This window comes from Chanos chanos, chromosome 2, assembly GCF_902362185.1.
Source record: "Chanos chanos chromosome 2, fChaCha1.1, whole genome shotgun sequence".
NCBI classification, from domain to species: Eukaryota; Metazoa; Chordata; class Actinopteri; order Gonorynchiformes; family Chanidae; genus Chanos; species Chanos chanos.
The window spans coordinates 612,501-633,958 of NC_044496.1; the positions used below are offsets into that span (position 1 = coordinate 612,501).

The 21,458-nt window shown below is 45.1% G+C and overlaps 1 protein-coding gene across 1 annotated transcript in view; it reads right to left on the reverse strand.

The window, feature by feature from the left end:
* fbn1 (fibrillin 1) overlaps positions 1–21,458 on the reverse strand; it is a 68,298-nt gene that overhangs the window by 30,936 nt on the left and 15,904 nt on the right. The window contains exons 13-33 of the mRNA XM_030793300.1: positions 20,733–20,852; positions 20,465–20,590; positions 19,599–19,721; positions 18,955–19,077; positions 18,463–18,615; positions 17,952–18,005; positions 17,430–17,555; positions 17,188–17,313; positions 16,972–17,091; positions 16,530–16,667; positions 16,235–16,285; positions 15,867–15,992; positions 14,920–15,147; positions 14,509–14,634; positions 14,098–14,226; positions 11,893–12,018; positions 7,761–7,886; positions 7,228–7,350; positions 6,256–6,381; positions 5,785–5,910; positions 243–365 (exon numbers count right to left, since the gene is read on the reverse strand). Coding sequence (XP_030649160.1) covers positions 243–365; positions 5,785–5,910; positions 6,256–6,381; positions 7,228–7,350; positions 7,761–7,886; positions 11,893–12,018; positions 14,098–14,226; positions 14,509–14,634; positions 14,920–15,147; positions 15,867–15,992; positions 16,235–16,285; positions 16,530–16,667; positions 16,972–17,091; positions 17,188–17,313; positions 17,430–17,555; positions 17,952–18,005; positions 18,463–18,615; positions 18,955–19,077; positions 19,599–19,721; positions 20,465–20,590; positions 20,733–20,852 — 2,619 coding nt within the window. The remainder of the gene's footprint in view (positions 1–242; positions 366–5,784; positions 5,911–6,255; positions 6,382–7,227; positions 7,351–7,760; positions 7,887–11,892; positions 12,019–14,097; positions 14,227–14,508; positions 14,635–14,919; positions 15,148–15,866; positions 15,993–16,234; positions 16,286–16,529; positions 16,668–16,971; positions 17,092–17,187; positions 17,314–17,429; positions 17,556–17,951; positions 18,006–18,462; positions 18,616–18,954; positions 19,078–19,598; positions 19,722–20,464; positions 20,591–20,732; positions 20,853–21,458) is intronic.

The following is a 21,458-nucleotide window of genomic DNA, read 5'->3' on the forward strand; positions in this document are numbered from 1 at the left end:
TGAATTCAGCTGTTCAATGTAAACAAATATATCCCCGGGATATGAATTCAGCTGTTCAGCAGTTGTGGGATACTATGTTACTTTACACAGAATTTTTTTTTTTTTTTCATAAATAGGGTTCAGTGAGGATCACACAGCCATGTCTTTGGCCTTGTTAAGACAAGTAATAGTTTGTACTTTCACCCTGAGGGTCAAAAAAGACTCCTCCTAATTAGAATCAATGCCTAGAAGCAGGATCCTACCTGTGCACTTCACTCCATTGCCGATCCAGCCAGGGCCACAGCTGCACTTGAAGCTTCCAGCTGTGTTGGTACATGTGGCATGTCTGTCACAGTTATGGGCACCGATCTCACACTCATTAATATCTGTAACCCAGACAGAAAACAGGTCAGAGGCGGCAGTTGGCATTCAACGGGTCGGCGACGGGCAATGTGTAACCGTAGTCATGCTACACCCTGGGCTGGCATAGTTATCTAGTGAGACTGGTGCTGTGTTTATTGGTGAATCTTAATGCAGAAACATCTGTTCCACAGGTAGTGCTGCCACATTGTAGAAATCCGATAAAGACTAAGAATACAATGTCCTGTTTTCCAGCACATCTGCGAAACGCCACAGACAGAGCTGCGCTTGTCTTCAGCCCTCGACTCTCCGGGCTGGTTATCAAACTCTCTTACCACAGAGACCTTTATTACAGCAAATCTAATCTCTTAAGAATGCAACAAGCATACTTCCAACTGGAGCGCATTCTAAGCACGAGTGTGTTTTCCAAACACAGGGGCACAGAGATCGTGTCCACAGCAAACACTCCCTCCATGTTGTGAATATTAGTAGTGAGAATGTGTTGACCTACATACTAATTCCATGAAAAAACAGTGACACCCCCAAATATCCCACTAACCGAAGTTAACCAACAAAACCAACGAATGAATCTGTAGACTATTTTCTTCGTTAATTGTGGAAAAAGACACGAAAGTTCAACAACACCAAGGGTCACAAGTGTCCTTCACCAACTCCGGACCAATTAAAGGACTTTTACAGGCAGCACAAATCATGAAGGTCCCTGGTCCACAAACACAGCTGACTACACACGGTCACTGACTACACACGGTCACTGCCCCAGAGCACGATGCTTGTTCATGTTAATTGTTGACATGTTTGTTGGCACAGACTACTGATTGGAAACGTCATCTATTCAAAATATGATTAAAATAAAACCAGAGAAATTATGGTGTGCCAAATGTAATCTGCCACATAATTATTTGTCTTTTCATTAAACTGCAATTGTAATTAGATTAGACTTTGATGGAAGAATGTATCACAGTGTGGGTTTTTCACTTATAATCATAGAATACCCTCACATAAGATCAACTTCATATTTAAAACAGCGTGTGACACTAATAAATGAGAAACATTAAGCAGCCCCCTCAGTGACTGACAAAACAAACAGTGCTATTTACATTCTTCATAAGCCGTGTCCTGTTTAAAGCCACAGCTATGGAAGGATAAGCAAAATTCTGAACAAACAGAGCAGCTGTCTCTGCACTCTCCTCAGAGAACCGTCAGCATAAGATCCAAAAACACGGGAGGATATGAGCGCACTGAGGCTTTCTTTTAATGCATCAGAACAAGAATAATATACAACCGAGATGTGATGGATTAGTATTCAAATTCTTACTTAAAATAAATTCCCCTCAGAGTATTCTGGCCAGGATGGTGCTAGTGCTACCTTAAGAGAAAAGCTTAGACATGAACCCAGTGGTTTATTACAGACAAACAAGAACAAAAACTCAAGCAACACAAAGATGGTCATTGATTAAACATAGAAAACATCTGGAAAACTTTGACAAAAACAGTCTCTGGTGCACAGGCGTCGCAAGCGGACTGAAAGAAGTCTAACGATTCAAGGACGGAGGGAGACAACAGCTCCCCACGCCACGATCTCCCTTCACTTTGTCACTCCTTCACTCTGTCACTCCTTCACCCCTTCACTCCTTCACTCCGTCACCCCTTCACTCCTTCACTCCATCACCCCTTCACTCCTTCACCCCCTCACCTCTGTCACTCCCTCACCTCCGTCACTCCTTCACTCTGTCACTCCTTCACCTCCGTCACTCCTTCACTCCTTCACACCTTCACTCCTTCACCTCTGTCACTCCTTCACCTCTGTCACTCCTTCACCTCCATTACTCCTTCACCCCCTCACTCCGTCACTCCTTCACTCTGTCACTCCTTCACCTCCGTCACTCCCTCACCTCCATCACTCCTTCACCTCCGTCACTCCTTCACTCTGTCACTCCTTCACTCCTTCACCTCTGTCACTCCTTCACCCCCTCACTCCGTCACTCCTTCACCTCCATCACTCCTTCACTCTGTCACTCTGTCACTTCTTCACCTCCATCACTCCTTCACCCTCTCACTCCGTCACTCCGTCACTCCTTCACTCTGTCACTCTGTCACTCATCATTCCTCATTTATCATTCTCTGAGTCCTGACAGGGACAGAGACAGAGTCCTGTCTTATAAAACAACCCTGAGTTTAATACAAGGGCTGAGACATGGTGGTTAAAGGTTGATTACAGGAGGTACGTGTTTGATTAAAGATACTTCCTGTAAAGGGGGGGGGGGGGTTCTCTCATGCCAAGAACGTGGAAAGGCCGTCAGTAAACATGAGAGTAGGAGTCACTGCATGCAGAGGCTGTGTAACATTCTCTCTCTCTCTCTTTCTCTCATACACACACACACACACACACACACACACACACACCGGCCTGGCCAGGCGATAGCGACCCCAGGTCAGATCAAGGACTTTTCAGAGGTAGTACTAGCTCACGGGGGGGTGGGGGGTGGCTGGACTGGTGCACAGCTCTCTCTGTGCTGGTCTCTGTTCTCTGTTCTCTCCAGTGTGGAAAGCAGAGCCGCCTAAACGTAGAGAGCTCTGTGCAGTCCCTCCCTGCCTTCCATGTGTGGCAATGCCGAGGAAAACAGCCGAGGAAAACAGCCGAGGAAAACAGCCCCGTTAGGCAATCGTTTGCAGCTGGGTCAAGACTGGGACTGAGTCAAAGCTGTGGCTCTAATGGTAAAACAGGAACCATGCCCTTAACACTGTATTTCCAACCATTCAGGCTTTCCCGTTGCTTTGAACTTCTCTAACTGATGTGCCAACGGAAAGAGACAATAAAACAATAATAACCACAAATGAAAGATGATTAGACCATAATCAACATTAGTTTGAGGCTTAGTATGGAATTCACAGTTCTGTGTTTTGGAAGGCAAAATATTAAGGATGGAAATTAGAGTCCATTTAAAACATTTTATAACCTTAGGCCTAACCCTCTACTGATTTTATATCCCAATGCAGATATGTAGTAGCCTAGAACACGCTGTACGTCTGTTAACTGACGCTCTCGGAGCCCTCCACCTCAGCGGTTCCAACACTCCGTCACCTTCACACGGATGAGTGGATGAATGTGCCGACCGATGAGTTAACATTCCGATCGACGAGTTAACATTCCGATCGACGAGCTGACGCTCCGATGAGCTAAGGTCTTCCTATCCTGCTTTTGAGGCTACAGCAACATGCGGATTCTCCACTTTTGACAAAGTTATAAATTACTCCACATTCAAAGGTCAGGAATTCCAAACCTATGAGTTGGCTCGTGTATTTCTCTCTAACACGCAGATTTTAAAAAGCCCGGAGAGGAAGCCAACGTGCGTGCGTGGGATTGGAATGCACTGTGTGTAGGCTGAGATCAGGGGTGGGGGGTTCTCGAAAACAGTTTCACAATTTGGACGAATTTGTTTGTTTGTAGAACTGGAACCGTTGGGCCATGAGAGGATCTGTGAGAAATGCAGACAGACTGGTAACAGGAGCCAAAAGGCATCACGTTAAGCGTGTCACGTGCAGCTCTCGAACATCCTCACAGAGCGCTCCTTCACACTGTCCTCCACGCGGTACTTTCCCAGCACTGCACACGGGCCAGCTCAGCCCGAGCCAAGCCTGCTCTGTAAGGGTCACAGCTCTGTTACTGCTCCAGCGCACAGCGCCGACTCCGCCCAGTCTCCTGCACGCTTGCATCATGACATCACTGTCATTCCTCCCAGCGCACATCTGTCCAAGGCACGGGGTCCATGTTAGCACCTATACACCATCTGGACAAGGCAGCCTGCCCATCCACATGAAAAGCAATCAAACAATAACATCCAGAAAGTGCTCTGTGTATATATATGTGTGTGTGTGTGTGTGTGTGTGTGTGTGTGTGTGTGTGTGTGTGTGTGTGTGTGTGTGTGCGCGCGCAGGGAAACTCATCCAGCTGTTCATCTTCTCCCTCTCGCTCTCTCTCCATCATTACACAGTTCTACCACACACTACCACAGTTCACTACAATACCACACCTCACTCACCCCACTCTTTACCTCTGAATCTTCTCCCTCTACATAAACACTGTAACTATTCAATTTGTGTCTCGACCTCGTGATGTTAAACGAATGAGCCGACAGACTATTCCTCTGAACTCCCCATAGGGTTCTGAACTTGTCTGACTCTAATCTCTGAACAGACTATTCCTCTGAACTCCCCATAGGGTTCTGAACTTGTCTGACTCTAATCTCTGAACAGACTATTCCTCTGAACTCCCCATAGGGTTCTGAACTTGTCTGACTCTAATCTCTGAACAGACTATTCCTCTGAACTCCCCATAGGGTTCTGAACTTGTCTGACTCTAATCTCTGAACAGACTATTCCTCTGAACTCCCCATAGGGTTCTGAACTTGTCTGACTCTAATCTCTCAAGTGACAGTTGTTTAATAGGCAGCTTTATTAATGGCTTCTCCAAACCTTCTCTGAACATCACTCATACCAGCTATCTTCTTCAAGCAAAGAGTCTTAAACTCATTGTATCACACAGACAGAGGCGTGAAGGGAAAAGAGTCTTAAACTCATTGTATCACACAGACAGAGGTGTGAAGGGAAAATAGTCTTAAACTCATTATACCACACAGACAGAGGCGTGAAGGGAAAAAAAAAGAGAGTACATCCCTTCACTGACCATCATACGTACAGCTCTTAGAATGGACCCCGTTTTAAGATCTCATTATACACCATCACGTAATGTTTAACTGAACTTAATGAAAGGACAACAAAGGAACAAACCATGAGCAATTCAGTGCACACTTGCTTTAGCAAACAAATGGGCATTTTGAGTGCCGATGAGCTCACTGCTGGGGTTGGCTGCTCCAGGGGTATTTGGCCTTCATGAGGCCAGCAGCAGGAGAGCAAAAAAAGCAGGCAGGAGAGAGGGGTATGAGGAGAAAAGATGAGAGAACAGAGGAGAGAGAAAGAAAGAGGCTGTCAGCCACCACCCTGCTCCCTGTTTGAAACCCCTTCTACTCTCCCCTGTGTCAGTGAGCCCTGCATTCTCTCCTCCTAACCTAATACGATCCATATGACCCACTGTCTTCTCCTGTATGTGTGTGTGTGTGTGTGTAGGTGTATGTGTGTGTGTGCATGCGTAGGTGTATGCATGAGTGTGTGTGTCAGATCTGTATGTAAGTCTTCCGTACTGTTCCTTCCTTTTAAGGTCTGAATTACCCTTCCTCTGCGTATGAGTGGGTGTACGAGTGTGTGTTTGAGCATGTGTGTGAGCGTGTGTGTATTCATCTCCAGCCTCTCCGCCCAGAGGCAGACGTGGGCTTTTCTTCACTGACTTGTTATGCCTTTGCCTGAATTACGGTTTGGAAAGTTCCTCCTCATAACTCAAATGTTGGTGTGTGTGAAAGTGGAGCAGACCTGTGCAGCCGGTGGTGCCCTTCCTGACGGAGTAGCCCAGGTCACAGTGGCAGATGAAGGAGCCTTTGCTGTTTTCACACTTCCCACTCAGACAGATATTGGGGTTGAGCTCACACTCATCCACATCTTTAAAAAGCCAGGAGGGAGAAATAACTCAGACCTAAATAGTCCAACTATTTACCAAGACCATAAAAGGCCCAATTCTCCTAAAACTCCACCGTGGAAGGCCTGGCTTAAATCTTCAAGCAAATCGGCCCTGTCATTTCATGTTCTTATAAAAAAAATATCAGGGCCAGTCTTTGGGATGCCAGGCATTCCAGCAGCTTTGTCCGACATTGCATGTATTGTTACGGTTATTATAAAACAGGCCTTCACATTCCTCTCAATTTTTGGCAGATGCACAAATGTCATAAATGAACCTCTGAATATATTTAAATTTTTATGCAGCAATAAAATTTGAAGATAAACTACCAAGGCATGTCTTCATATCTTCAGAGGACATGAAGCCATCGAAGCACAGGCACTGGTACTCCCCGGGCACATTCGTACACTGACCGCCATCACAGATGTCTGGATTGTCCTCACACTCATCAATGTCTGCCAGGAAAGAAATAAAATGTTCAGTCAAAGTTAAAAAGAGGAGTCAAAGCTTCCAGAGGGTTTTCAGACAGGGTTTTCACCCACATCAGACAGGGTTTTCACCCATATCAGACAGGGTTTCCACCAATATCAGACAGGGTTTTCACCCACATCAGACAGGGTTTTCACCCATATCAGACAGGGTTTCCACCAATATCAGACAGGGTTTTCACCCATATCAGACAGGGTTTTCACCCACATCAGACAGGGTTTTCACCCACATCAGACAGGGTTTTCACCCATATCAGACAGGGTTTTCACCCATATCAGACAGGGTTTCCACCAATATCAGACAGGGTTTTCACCCACATCAGACAGGGTTTCCACCAATATCAGACAGGGTTTCCACCAATATCAGACAGGGTTTCCACCCACATCAGACAGGGTTTTCACCCACATCAGACAGGGTTTTCACCCATATCAGACAGGGCTTCCACCAATATAAGATAGGGTTTTCACCCACATCAGACAGGGTTTTCACCCACATCAGACAGGGTTTTCACCCACATCAGACAGGGTGATATAAGATAATGTGCTCAGTGATAGCTGGGTGACATTATATATAAAGTCTTTAGGTTGAAAAACAAGTACAGTTATGTTCCCTGAGGCCAAAGAGAGGCTATACCCAACTACTCTAAACTGGCCAGGGTCAGGCAGATATTCAGTCAACCCAGTTCAGTCCTATTCTGAGCCCATATGGACGGTTTCTGTCTAAAAGAATGAGGCAACATTTGAATATTCCCAATCCACTTCATTCCAGAGAGCGTTCATGCAGTGTTTGTGGAAAAGGATGTGAATGGCCACCTGTGCAGCTCCTCTGGTCCGGCATGAGGGCGTAGCCATGGCTACAGCTGCACTCATAGCTGCCCTCTGAGTTAGTGCAGAAGGTCTCACAACCTCCGTTCTGAATGGTACACTCATCGATGTCTGAAACACAGAGAACAGTGACCTTTAAACTTTACACGCACAAGAACATGTAATGGGTCATTAGCCAACACTTTGCCTGCCGAAATCACTGTGATATTTCATAGACTGTAAAGTCAAATTAGCACAACACTCTATTATAAGTAACACGAGCGGAGTCAATTCATTAACAGCAGAGTCAACTGACTAAACATTATATACTATTATTAACACTATTATATCCGTACATTATATGAAAACCTGGCTTTGGGCGTCGTCAGTCATCACCATGAAGACAGAGGCTGATGATGTGATATTGATAATTGATCGTTTTAATGATATTTTGACTGACATCTCATCACAGCCGTGTGAAGCTAAACTGCGTTAAACATGAATGCTGTTGAGGTGATCAGGAATCTTTTAAAACTCGTTACCTATGCAGGACAGCTTGTCTTCAGTCGATTTGTAGCCGGTGTTACAGGAGCACTGGTAACGACCAATCATGTTCACACACTGGCCATTCTTGCACAGTTTGTCGCTTAATTCACACTCATTAATATCTGCAGAGAAAACAATTCATTCATTTATTAAGACAAAGAAAACAATTCATTCATTTATTACGGCAGAGAAAACAATTCATTCATTTATTAATGCAGAGAAAACAAATCTGACTCTGACTGATGCACTGCTTGTAAATCGCTTTGGTAAAAAGCGTCTGCCAAATAACTAAATTGTAAATTGTAAATTGTAATTCATTCATTTATTACTGCAGAGAAAACAAAATGATCAAAAAAGGGATTTCCCACCAACATCGGGCCTTAAATCATTCATAATCTCCAAATTAAATCATTCATAATCTCCAAATTAAACCATTCATAATCTCCAAATTAAACCATTCATAATCTCCAAATTAAACCATTCATAATCTCTGAAGTAAAACATTCACAATCTCCAAAGTGCATTTATTCACAGGATTAACCTGTCTCTTCTTGCAATACAATATTTTTTAAAACAAGAGTAACAAGCATGCCCATAGAAGCGTCTATAAAACATGAACAAATGTAAATGTTAAATATAGTCATAGTGCAAGCACAGTGCTATTCTGTTCTCTCTCACACAGGAAAAGACTCATAGACTCTACTCAGGGCACACACGCTTGCATTCATGTCAGAAGATAGGAATGGTCCGTGGAAGCGACGTTTTCCAGTCCAGAGCTGGAGCGAGCGCAGGCACAGGGCAGAGGTGATGGGAAAGAGGACCTTCTGGGTCTTTAATGTGATTGGACACAGCTGGGTGCTGCTTACACAGTGTGTATTTATCTTTTCATGTGGGAGACTACATGACGGAGGGAGGTTTCCATCTGCCACCACGGACTTCAGCATTAAGAAGCTATTCCCTCCCCACAGGAGCACAGCATCCACCCTACAGCATGCCACAGCCATTTGCAAGCACACACAGAGTACCCAGGACAGCACAACACAACATTGTACTGTTCTCTCTTTAGCCTAAGACACAGTTCAGCTCAGCACAGCACAGCACAGCACAGCACAACACAACACAGTACTGTTCTCTCCTTAGCCTAAGACACAGTTCAGCACAGCACAGCACAGCACAGCACAGCATAGTACTGTTCTCTCTTTAGCCTAAGACACAGCTCAGCTAAGCACAGCACAACACAACACAACATAGTACTGTTCTCTCCTTAGCCTAAAACACAGCACAGCACAGCACAGCACAGCACAACACAACATAGTACTGTTCTCTCTTTAGCCCAAGACACAGCTCAGCTAAGCACAGCACAACACAACACAACATAGTACTGTTCTCTCCTTAGCCTAAAACACAGCACAGCACAGCACAGCACAGCACAACACAACATAGTACTGTTTTCTCCTTAGCCTAAAACACAGCACAGCACAGCACAGCACATCACAACATAGTACTGTTCTCTCTTTAGCCTAAGACACAGCTCAGCTAAGCACAGCACAACACAACACAACATAGTACTGTTCTCTCCTTAGCCTAAAACACAGCACAGCACAGCACAGCACAACACAACACAGTACTGTTCTCTCCTTAGCCTAAAACACAGCACAGCACAGCACAGCACAACATAGTACTGTTCCTACTGTTCTCTCTTTAGCCTAAAACACAGCACAGCACAACACAACACAACACAACATAGTACTGTTCTCTCTTCAGCCTAAGACAGTACAGCACAGCACAACACAACAAAAAATAATACTACTCTCTCTTTAGCCTAAAACACAGTGCAGTACAGCACAGCACAGCAAAACCCAACACAGCACTATTCTCTCAGTCTAAACCAGAGCACAGCACAGCACAGGACAGTACAGCATAGCACAGTGAGAAAGAAATAGCAGGTAACAAATACGGTGTAGCCAGGTTAAAAATATATATATTATTTATACACTGTTATACATATTGTTAAATCTATTAGTATGTAAGTTTATCATGTTATTGTTGTGGCTCATGTATTTTCTTATGATTAGATAAAGTTCAATTTGAGATGTGTTTATTATTCTTCTAAATGGTTGACTGATGTCACTAGACGCATGCGAGCCCCTGAGGGAGTGAGTTGAGAGAGAGGACAAGAATACCAATAATTAATAATAATAATTCTCTTTATTGTCATTCAACCATATACACAGTGGACAAAAATGCATGTCCTCAGGACCACGATAAGCAGCCACTGCGCTTCACATGCACTGCTGTCTTGGTCTGTGGAGCGGCTGGGGGTTAAGTGCCATAGAGCGGCTGAGGGTTAAGTGCCATAGAGCGGCTGGGGGTTAAGTGCCATAGAGCGGCTGGGGGTTAAGTGCCGTAGAGCGGCTGGGGGTTAAGTGCCGTAGAGCGGCTGGGGGTCAAGTGCCGTAGAGCGGCTGGGGGTCAAGTGCCGTAGAGCGGCTGGGGGTCAAGTGCCGTAGAGCGGCTGGGGGTTAAGTGCCGTAGAGCGGCTGGGGGTTAAGTGCCGTAGAGCGGCTGGGGGTTAAGTGCCATAGAGCGGCTGAGGGTTAAGTGCCGTAGAGCGGCTGAGGGTTAAGTGCCATAGAGCGGCTGGGGGTTAAGTGCCATAGAGCGGCTGGGGGGTTAAAGGTTAAAGGACGTCTGAGGAGATTTTGCACTTGATTTAATGTTTGTGTAGACTGATGTAAACGTTTTTTAAAAGATTATCTAAGCAATAATCATCAGGAAGTTTTGTTCATTGTTTCCTCAGGTAAATAGCATGAAGAATCTTCATATTGAGTTGATGAGTGTTTCACAAGTGTACGAAGCTAATTGATTAGCAAGTTAGTTTCAGTTCACTGATGAGGTGAACAAACTCTCGGTCCCCTTTTTAAAATCACGAATTGATACTATTGGCTGAAGTTTCTGCTTCAGGTATGAGAAGAGTTACCCACATAGCGCTTTGGGTTACCCGGTATACGCCCAAAGTTCTTCTGGCACCACGGAACTGGAGGAGGTGCCACGCCACTGATCGTAAGAGGAAGAGTAAAGATATGAAACAGCACTGCCGCGCTAACAGGCACCATCCTATAATATGGTTTACGGCCTGTTTAAGAGTGAAGCGGCCGCTCACACACACTGAAACAGGCCTGCGACGTTTTATTTCATTTAACTTTAATTTTGTTTCCTGTCGTTCTTAGCTGGACCCGCTACGGTCTGTATATGTGTGAATCATCTGAAGTGTTTCAAAATATCTTATGTCAACTGAACTCTTGAGAATATTGTAAAAAAGTTACGTTGTGTGTAAAACTGGGTTGGAGAAAACCTGATTTTAACTAAATTCTATTTTGTTTTAGTATTTGTGAAATAAGTAGTCGAGCATTATTACTTCTTATTTCTTATTACTTCAAATTATTAAGTAGGCCTTAAGCAGGCATTAAGATAATCAACACTGAGGGTATTAATGAGAAATGATTCAAAGGTTTCAGAAGAACCCAGGGTCCTCCTCATGCACTGTACATTCAGGCATAGGAGCACTACACCTATCACACTACACACACACCTATGGACACTCATTCTCTCAGGAGCACACCAGGGGACAGCATGGCATCTAATGAAGGCCTTACTTCTACCGCCAGTAGCCTCTATGGTTCTCTCATTGCCACCCAGTGCCTCAACTTACACACAAACACACACACACCACACACATTCACACACATACATACACACACACACACACACTCACACACACACACACACACACCACACACACTCACACACATACACATACATACACACACCACACACACACACGCACACACACTCTCACACACACACACACACACACACACACACACACACACACACACATGCGTGTGTGGTTCCAGACTTAAGGCATCATAGTCACCAAGCTCAAACCATCCAGATGCTCTGGGCCTCTGTTATCTCAAAGACTTATTAACACATCCATCAAGTGAGGGAGACAGACCACACACCCACACAGAGCGACCCACCCCAAATACAGTCACGCAGCCCACACACGGCGATAAGGGCACCTCCTCCTGCTCACCCTCCTGCCCAAACCTCCTTCTCACTCACCTAGACAGGCGGAGCCATCAAGGGCAATCTCGTGGCCCTCCGGACACACGCACCGGAAGCTTCCCTCCGTGTTGACACACTCCCCACCCCGGCACAGCAGAGGGTTTCTCTCACACTCATCTATGTCTGGGGAGAGAAGAGGAGAGAGAGAAGGAGCAAGAGAGAGTGAGGCGCCAGAGTGCACAGACTCAGGAGTTTCCCTTTCACTCCCCTCCTCAAAGGGAGCATGGCCCACAGTTAATGCATTCCCCAGAAACCACAGAAAATCCAAGTCTATATATATATATGTGTGTGTGTGTGTGTGTGTGTGTGTGTGTGTATGTATGTATGTATCTATGTATGTATGCAGGCACTTGGATTTTCTGTGGTTTATATATACACACACACACACACACACACACACATACATATACACGCACAAACACACATGCAGACATTTTCACAGATGGTGGGACATAAAGACAAGTAATTGCATGTAAAAATAGAGAGAGAGAGAGACGCCGGCTAGGGGATGGCGAGTGTCTTAATGTTAATGGAGGGGATTCCTGGCCCAGGCAGGGGCACTGCTGCAGCTGAGCACACACACACAGAGCGCTTTACGCCCATGGCTGTGATTCCCATAAAGCTGATTCACGAAGCTGCACAGCCCTTTAAAGGAAATTACCTCCACTGCCTTCCAAGCACAGTCTTATTACAAGCCTTGCCAATTCTTCTGGAGAACAGCTCAGTTCTACCCTCTAAAAAGGCTGACGCTTAAATTACATAGTGCTGCTTATGGTGGCGTGGCAGGGAGTGGAGCCCTGTTCTTTAAGGAAAAGCACGTGAGTCAGTTCAGCTGATGTCTACTACATGTGACCATATGACAAACCTCATATGTATGTCAGCTAATGTCTACTATGTGTGACCATATGACAAACCTCATATGTACGTCAGCTAATGTGTACTATGAGTGACCATATGATAAACCTCATATGTACATCAACTGATGTCTACTATGCGTTACCATATGACAAACCTTATATATATGTCAGCTGATATCTACTATGTGTGACCATATGACAAACCTCATATGTATGTCAGCTAATGTGTACTATGGGTGACCATATGATAAACCTCATGTGTACGTCAGCTGATGTCTACTATGTGTGACCATATGACAAACCTCATATGTATGTCAGCTAATGTGTACTATGAGTGACCATATGATAAACCTCATATGTATGTCAACTGATGTCTACTATGCGTTACCATATGACAAACCTTATATATATGTCAGCTGATATCTACTATGTGTGACCATATGACAAACCTCATATGTACGTCAGCTAATTTCTACTATGTGTGACCATATGACAAACCTCATATGTACATCAACTGACGTCTACTATGTGTGACCATATGACAAACCTCATATGTACGTCAGCTAATTTCTACTATGTGTGACCATATGACAAACCTCATATGTACATCAACTGATGTCTACTATGTGTGACCATATGACAAACCTCATAGTAGACATCAGCTGATCTCTACTACGTGTGACCATAATGCAAACCTCATATGAACTTCAGCTGATGTCTACTATGTGTGACCATATGACAACCTCATATGTATGTCAGCTGATGTCTTCTATGTGTTACCACATGACAAACCTCATATGTACATCAGCCGACATCTACTATGTGTTACCACATGACAAACCTCATATGTATGTCAGCTGATGTCCACTATGTGTCACCATATGACAAACCTCATATGTATGTCAGCTGATGTCTACTATGTGTCACCATATGACAAACCTCATATGTATGTCAGCTGATGTCTACTATGTGTTACTACATGACAAACCTCATATGTATGTCAGCTGATGTCTACTATGTGTTACTACATGACAAACCTCATATGCACATCCATGCACAGACTTAATAAGAGCACTCCAGTGGGAGAGTTGGAGATGCACTACTGTTTCCCAATGACTCCATTGTACCCTACAGTCTATATGGAATAGATAACTGCAATATAAAACCCTCAGTCCGCACAAAAAACTGTGACAAATCCTCTGTGAATCAGAAGACACTCAGTGAGTTCTCCAGATGAGGTCACTGTGCTATGATAAAATGACATTGGCTGTGTGTGTTTGGATGTAGTTTTGCACTTCAGTGTAGATTCTCAGATGTGCTGAGTAATGAGGAATGTGGGTCTTACCCATGCAGTTCTTCATCATCATGAAGCCACTCTCATAACCAGGGAAGCATTCACACTCAAAGTCTCCCGCCGTGTTGACGCAGGTGCCGTGGCCACAGAGATCCGGAGAGATACGGCACTCGTCGATGTCTACACACAAACACACGTGTCTGATCACATCTTCTACACGCAAACACATGTGTCTGATTGCATCTTCTACACGCAAACACATGTGTCTGATCGCATCTTCTACATGCAACACACGCAAACACACGTGTCTGATCACATCTTCTACACGCAACACATGTGTCTGATCACATCTTCTACACGCAAACACACGTGTCTGATCACATCTTCTAACACCACACAGAGACTGAGGCACACAACAATCACTGCATAGACTCGAGAGTTACGCCAACAGCTACGACTCACCTGTGCAGTTTCTCTCATCGAAGTCCAAGGCAAATCCACTGTCACACTTACACCGGAAGCTACCAATTGTGTTACGACACTTCCCATTGGTGCACAGGCTGTGGATCATTTTGCATTCGTTGATATCTGAGAAAATAAAGCACATCAGCCTCACATTAGACTAGTGCATGTCAAAGACAACAGTGTTACAGATATAGTCGTACACAGCACTCCATGTTCATATCTGAAAATGTGAGATTCAGTTTATTGCCTATGTACCTATGGGCTGTAATAGCCCACATGTGTAAAAATCATTAGTCACAAATATGATGCATTCTGAACTTGCTTGTGTGAAAACACGAGTCAAAGACAGAATCCCTCTCACACCACAGATGAGCTGAGGAGGTCCAGGCCTCTCTTAATGTTCTCTACCTTTCAGGAAGGGTTTTCCGTTGATGAAGTCCCCTCTGTGGGAGAAGCCAGGGCCCCGCGGACAGAGCTGATTGAACTCTGGGGTTCCCTTCTCTGGACACTCATCACACTCCGGGCCCCACGCCACACCCACCGAGCAACAGCACGCGTCTACACGATGACGCCCAGGAATGGGCGTACCACAGCGCTCATCCTCATGACTCAGAAAGCACTGCTCAGTGCGCAGGTCTGCAAACACACACACACACACACACACACACACACACAGACGCACACACACACACACACACACGCACACACACGCACACACACACGCACACACACGCACACACGCACACACGCACGCACGCACGCACACACACACGCACGCACACACGCACACACACACACACACACACGCACACACGCACACACGCACGCACGCACGCACGCACACACACACGCACGCACACACGCACACGCACACACGCACACACACGCACACACACACACACACGCACGCACACACACACACACACACACACACACACACACACACACACATACATACACACACACATACACACACGCACGCACACACAGACGCACACACACACGCACGCACACACGCGCACGCACACACGCACACGCACACACACGCACACACACACACACACACACGCACGCACACACACACACACACACACACACGCACACACGCACACACACACACACACGCACACACACACGCACGCACGCACACACACACGCACACACGCACACAAGACACACACATGGTCTCTTCTGACACTGGATTAGTGTTTAACTGGATTATTCTTGGAGGCCAGTTCACATGAAACTGCAAACTACGTGATGGCTCTGAAGACTGCTTACTAACATCAAATGAGTGTTAAATACAGAACAAGAGCAAACTGAACGTGTAAGGGAAGAGGGCATGCTGCACGAACCGACGCATGTTCTCCCGGTGGCGTCCACAGTCATCCCACTGGGGCACTGGCACAGGAAAGAGCCCACCGTATTCACACACTTTCCATTGATACAAACCCCAGGAAACACTTCACACTCATTCACATCTACGATCAGAGAAAAGAGTTAATAAACTATCATACATACCTTTCAGATTAACAGGTGCCACAAATAACCACAATACTCATCAGTTTAATTTAGGTTTTGGGTATCTGTTTGCAATGCAGATAACAAAGCAAAGATTTCAATATTTTCTTTTACAGAGGTGGTAAAATGAATTTAAAGTGACGTGAGTGTGGATCAGGGCTGTAGGGCTGCAGGGATGCATTAGGCCATGCTACACTCTTACCTTCACAGACAGAACCTCTCACTCGGGCATAGCCTTTGGAGCAGAGCTGATCTGAGGCAGAAACAGAGCGAAGGTTTAGCTTTGTTATACACCCCTGTCAGGGCTACAGCTGACTCACACAACTGCACATGTATTGCATTTAACTGTGTGAAGCCTTTTAAACATCCTTTCGCTCATTTGCATTCATAAGACTGAGAAGCTTTAAAAAGAGGCTCGTTTCAGATTAAGCACAACCGAAACCTGACTACAGTAGATACTCCGGCATAAGTGCATGTGGAGAAAACCGGGGCCTGACCTGGTTCACACTTGGCACAGGGACTCCCCCATGCCTCCCCAAGCGTGGCGCAACAGTGCGACTTCAGAGTGGCTCCGTTAATGTTGATCTCACAGCGCCCATTGATAACTTTGAGCCAGCAAGTCCCTTTGCTCGTCTCTGTTGGCAAGACACAGTCCATTATGGGACCATTCACACAAAATGTGGTCAAGTGGAAATAAATGGATTTAGTGAGCTGTGGGTTTCACTTCACTAGACAAAAACAAGTCTGAGGACACATCATGGTTAATTAACTCCCATAGAAAAGCGGAGCAGCCCTGTCAGTGGGTAGACAGATGACTGGCAGTCTTAATATGGTGTTTCTGTTTGGTAAATCATTATGAGGAGGTCTGGTGGTCTGTAAGCAGTTTTGGTGAATGTCGATGATTGGTTTCTTTATCCGTTCAAGGCTTGACATACATACCCACACACTGAGTTCCAGAACTGTCTAGGGTGCTGCCTTGTGAACAGATGCATGCGAAAGACCCCTGGTTGTTCTTACATTCCCCATTCACACAAGGTTTGGACTCACACTCATCAATATCTACAAAAGACAGGCAGCAGTAAACAAGGGCACATTCTCCTGAGTCAGACGAGAATGCCAGAATGTTAAGGACAAGAGAAGTCAGACGGTACTCACCCTCACAGACCTTGGTCTCGGTGTGGAAGACGTAGCCCTTGGGACAGTGGCAGGTAAAGCTGCCCGGAGTGTTTCGACACAGGCCGTTGTCACACAGCAGTCTGTTCACGGCGCACTCGTCGATATCTGCGCCGGTACACAACCCAACAGAGTGAACAACCGCTCGGGCGCCGAACGCAATCAGCAGGTCTGCGCACGGTAACACGCAGCCTGAGATATCACAGGATCATTTCAGTACCCACCGATGCAGTTTTTTCCGGTCGAATCAACTTCAAAGCCGCTATTGCAGTTACATTTGTATGTCCTCAGCATGTTCTCACAAACACCATTTGGACAAATCTCAGGATCAAGAGCGCACTCATTAATATCTGCAGAGTCGAGACAGAGTCATTAGAGATGAACAGAGTCATTACAGATGAACAGAGTCATCAGAGATGAACAGAGTCATTAGAGATGAACAGAGTCATTAGAGTAGAGACAGAGTCATTAGAGATGAACAGAGTCATTCGAGATGAACAGAGTCATTACAGATGAACAGAGTCATTAGAGTAGAGACAGAGTCATTAAAGATGAACAGAGTCATCAGAGATGAACAGAGTCATTACAGATGAACAGAGTTATTACAGATGAACAGAGTCATTCGAGATGAACAGAGTCATTAGAGATGAACAGAGTCATTACAGATGAACATAGTCATTATAGATGGCTGGTCTGAATAAGAAACATGTTGATGTGCGTGGTGAACAATTCCAGTCAGGCTGTACCTCTGCCATCGGTCGTGGTTCCAATACCATGGGAGCAAAGAGCCGAGAATTCAACTACAAAACAAATACATACAGGATGGTTTCATACTCATGCTAAATGTAAAAACCTGAAAATGAAATAGCACATTTCCCATATCCAGAAATGTCAAAGCGAGACATTTAATAGCATATTATTATCCCCCCGCTTGCCTTCTCATTTAGCTCTCGTGCATATAAAACCGTTTCCTTAATGTGGTAGAACTTGGCGTCTTTTTAATATTGAGATTTTAACAGACGGAGCTGACGGCTGTCGTCTGCCTCTGAAGCTGAACAGATTTAATAGAGAGTTGAAGAGGATTTCAGCATTGAACAACACCTATAGAGGCACCCATAAGCCCAGAGACCTGAGGAGCTGTGTTCTGGTTTGTTTCTTCGGAGACAAACAGCAGCGTTGGGCATGGCACTCAGTGATGTCACAGGGCGACAGTTACCTGAGCTCTGAGGCGGGCATGGTTGGCACGGCGACAGTTACCTGAGCTCTGAGGCGGGCACGGTTGGCACGGCTCTCCGAACGCGTACTGCGCGTTGGCACAGCAGCACTCAGACTTGGTCACGGCACCAAAAAAGGGCCTCACACACTGCCCCCTCCTGTAACCTCCATAACATGTGCTCCGCATGTGGGTGTCTGAGGGGAGGGGGACAGAGACATGACTTGCTCAGTGAAAAGCAACACGAGGAAAACAACTGCAAGCCCCACCCACAGAACATTACAATTCCCTCAGATTGACTAGAAGTCTCATGAATCACTTAGTTATTGGATGTGCTCAAGCAAAACTGGAACAATATTTCAACACTCTAAACAATGGACAAAGGCAAGGCAGTAAAAGGTTGGCAATGGTAAAATATGAAAACAATTTTTTACATGGTACTTTTTAGAAAAACAATATGGGAACACTGAATGAGACATTTCCCAATTGGTAATGGTGTAGGAGGGAGGGGGCATTTGAGGGGGGGCATGACTTACCCACACACACTCGGCCATCCAGACCCACAGCCAGACCCGCCATGCACTCACACCTAAAGGAGCCTTCTGTGTTCACACAGCGACCGTTCATACACATCCCAGGCGTCTCGCACTCGTCAATGTCTGAAACAAACACAAACGCATCCAGAGCCACTGAGTTTACACACCAGGTCAAAGAAAATCATACCCTTCACTATACAAGTCTACAGACGAGACAGGAGTGAAAAGTCACTCTTCCAAATGATAAATGGCAATAAGAGGTCACATGATGCTAAAATTACCATGTGTAACACCAAAAAAGTGCTTGGTTTCAAGTTAACGATAATTGTTGTAAATTTTGTACTTTTACGTGATCACCACAGATGAAAAGCCTTTTTTTTTATGAGGCCTAATGACATAAGCTTTTAAAAGGCCAGAGCTAATTATCATGGTCAAGTCCAAACAATGATGTAGTTGGTTTCTGTAGTATGTGTGAGCTCATTGGATTGTGTTTCTTTATGGACAGATAGATCGGTTTCTCCTAATTCAGACAAAAAGGTGGCCAAGGCCCTCTCTAGACTACACAAAACATTAATGAGAGCGTACGTCAACAGAACCGGCTTCCTGTAGCACACAGAGTGGCCTTGGTCTGCAGTAGAACTTACCGGCACAGAAGCGTCCGGTGCCGTCCAGGAGGAAGCCCGGTTTACAGATGCATTTGAAGCTGCCGTCTTCATTGATGCACATCCCATTCAGACACATGTTTCTGATCAGACATTCATCCGTGTCTAAAACAAAGGACGTTTCCTGGTTTACAAATATCTGAACACATCAGCACTGAACACATCAGCACTGAACACATTAATTACAGCACCCTCATAATTACAGTTAAATACAAACATTCATACACCATCCAAAATAAGAATGAAATGTGTTTTTCATTGGCTGAATGTGAAAGGCAAAATTTACAGTATATTGCGCTGTTCGTAAACTTGCATGAAATGACAGAATACAGAAAACCCTCCGAGCTAAGCTACAACAACTACATTAACTCACCTTTGTTTTTAATGATCACAAACAATTAGCAGAGGGTGTCAGACTACATTGGTTTTGGAGTCAGTGCAAATTTAGTACGCTAGCAAAAATGGAAGGAAAAAAGCAAGAGAAACAAACAAACAAATAAACAAGCCAAAGGTAAATGTGCTTTATGACAGAGAACAGTTTCTTTCACTTTGTCAAAGCTAAATTATCCACTGGGATCACAGTGCTTTAGCTTCTTCAGTCTGAACCTGTTTTAAGGCATTGCGTCATTTGAACAATAAAGCATCCTACTTTTCACCACTGTGGAGTTCCATAAGTTGATTTTAAGTTGATTCTTGCCTCATGAAAAATTGCTCACTTCGCAAAACAAGCCAAACTGCAGGTCCTGGAACAGATGGTGCATGTACCTACACTCCTATAAACTATTCAAACAGAAATGGGCAAGTCAAACCCTCAAAATGAACATTTTCAGCAGAACACAGATCATCACCTTGGCAGTTCTTGCCGTCAGAGGAAAGCTCAAAACCTGCATTACACACACAGTGAAAGCTGCCCTCCGTGTTCACACACCGGCCATTGTTGCAGATACGCCCGTTGGCTACACACTCATCCAAATCTACAAAAAAACAAGAATACAATGTTTACTTACACACGACACACACTTGTATAAGACTAAACTGTGCAGACATGGTGTGCGTGCGTGCGTGCGTGTGTGTGTGTAAGATTGTTTGGGTCGTAATTGCGGGCTGTGATGTCACCTCTGCACTCAGTTCTGGTTGCAGTGCTTTGGAAGCCCCGGGGACACTGGCAGAAGTAGGAGCCATCCACGTTCACGCATTCTCCATGTACACATGGGCTGCGCTCGCACTCATTGTCATCTGAGAGACACGCAAACAACCTGCCGTGAACATCACCTTTCCTGTGCTCAAACGGACTTTAGACACACCACTGGTTTCAGACTGGTTTTATGTAGCTGAATTAGGAATTTCTGGAAGAGTTTGCCAGCTGGAAACCATTGTTTCCCTCAATGAACACTGTTCAGTTCATGAGAATGTGGGAAAAATCCTTTATACCACAGTGTTATGCATTCGGGTGCACAACAGTGTGTCAAAATACCTCAGAATCAAGGCTTTGAACCGGTTCACATGACAACACAAATCCAGCGCAGCCAAATGTATGCACCTCAGAGAGCCTTTTCGAAAAGTATCATTTTCGGTGGCAGCAAACGCTGTTTTAGTGTAGAAGGGAGGGCTAAACAGAGAAATAATTATGCGTTTTCAAATTTACCGGGTTAGTGTGGACAGGACCTTATAATTTCTCACCATGACCGGGGAGCCACAGTGGATTTCGGCGCGAGGACAGATCGGACCACAGCGCTCCCAGTTAGTGATGCAGTGCGTTTTTGTAACGTTTTGTGACATTAGCGATAGAGACTTTAGAGTAAAATATCTATCAGTAGACATTTTTATACCGTCTGAAAGTCA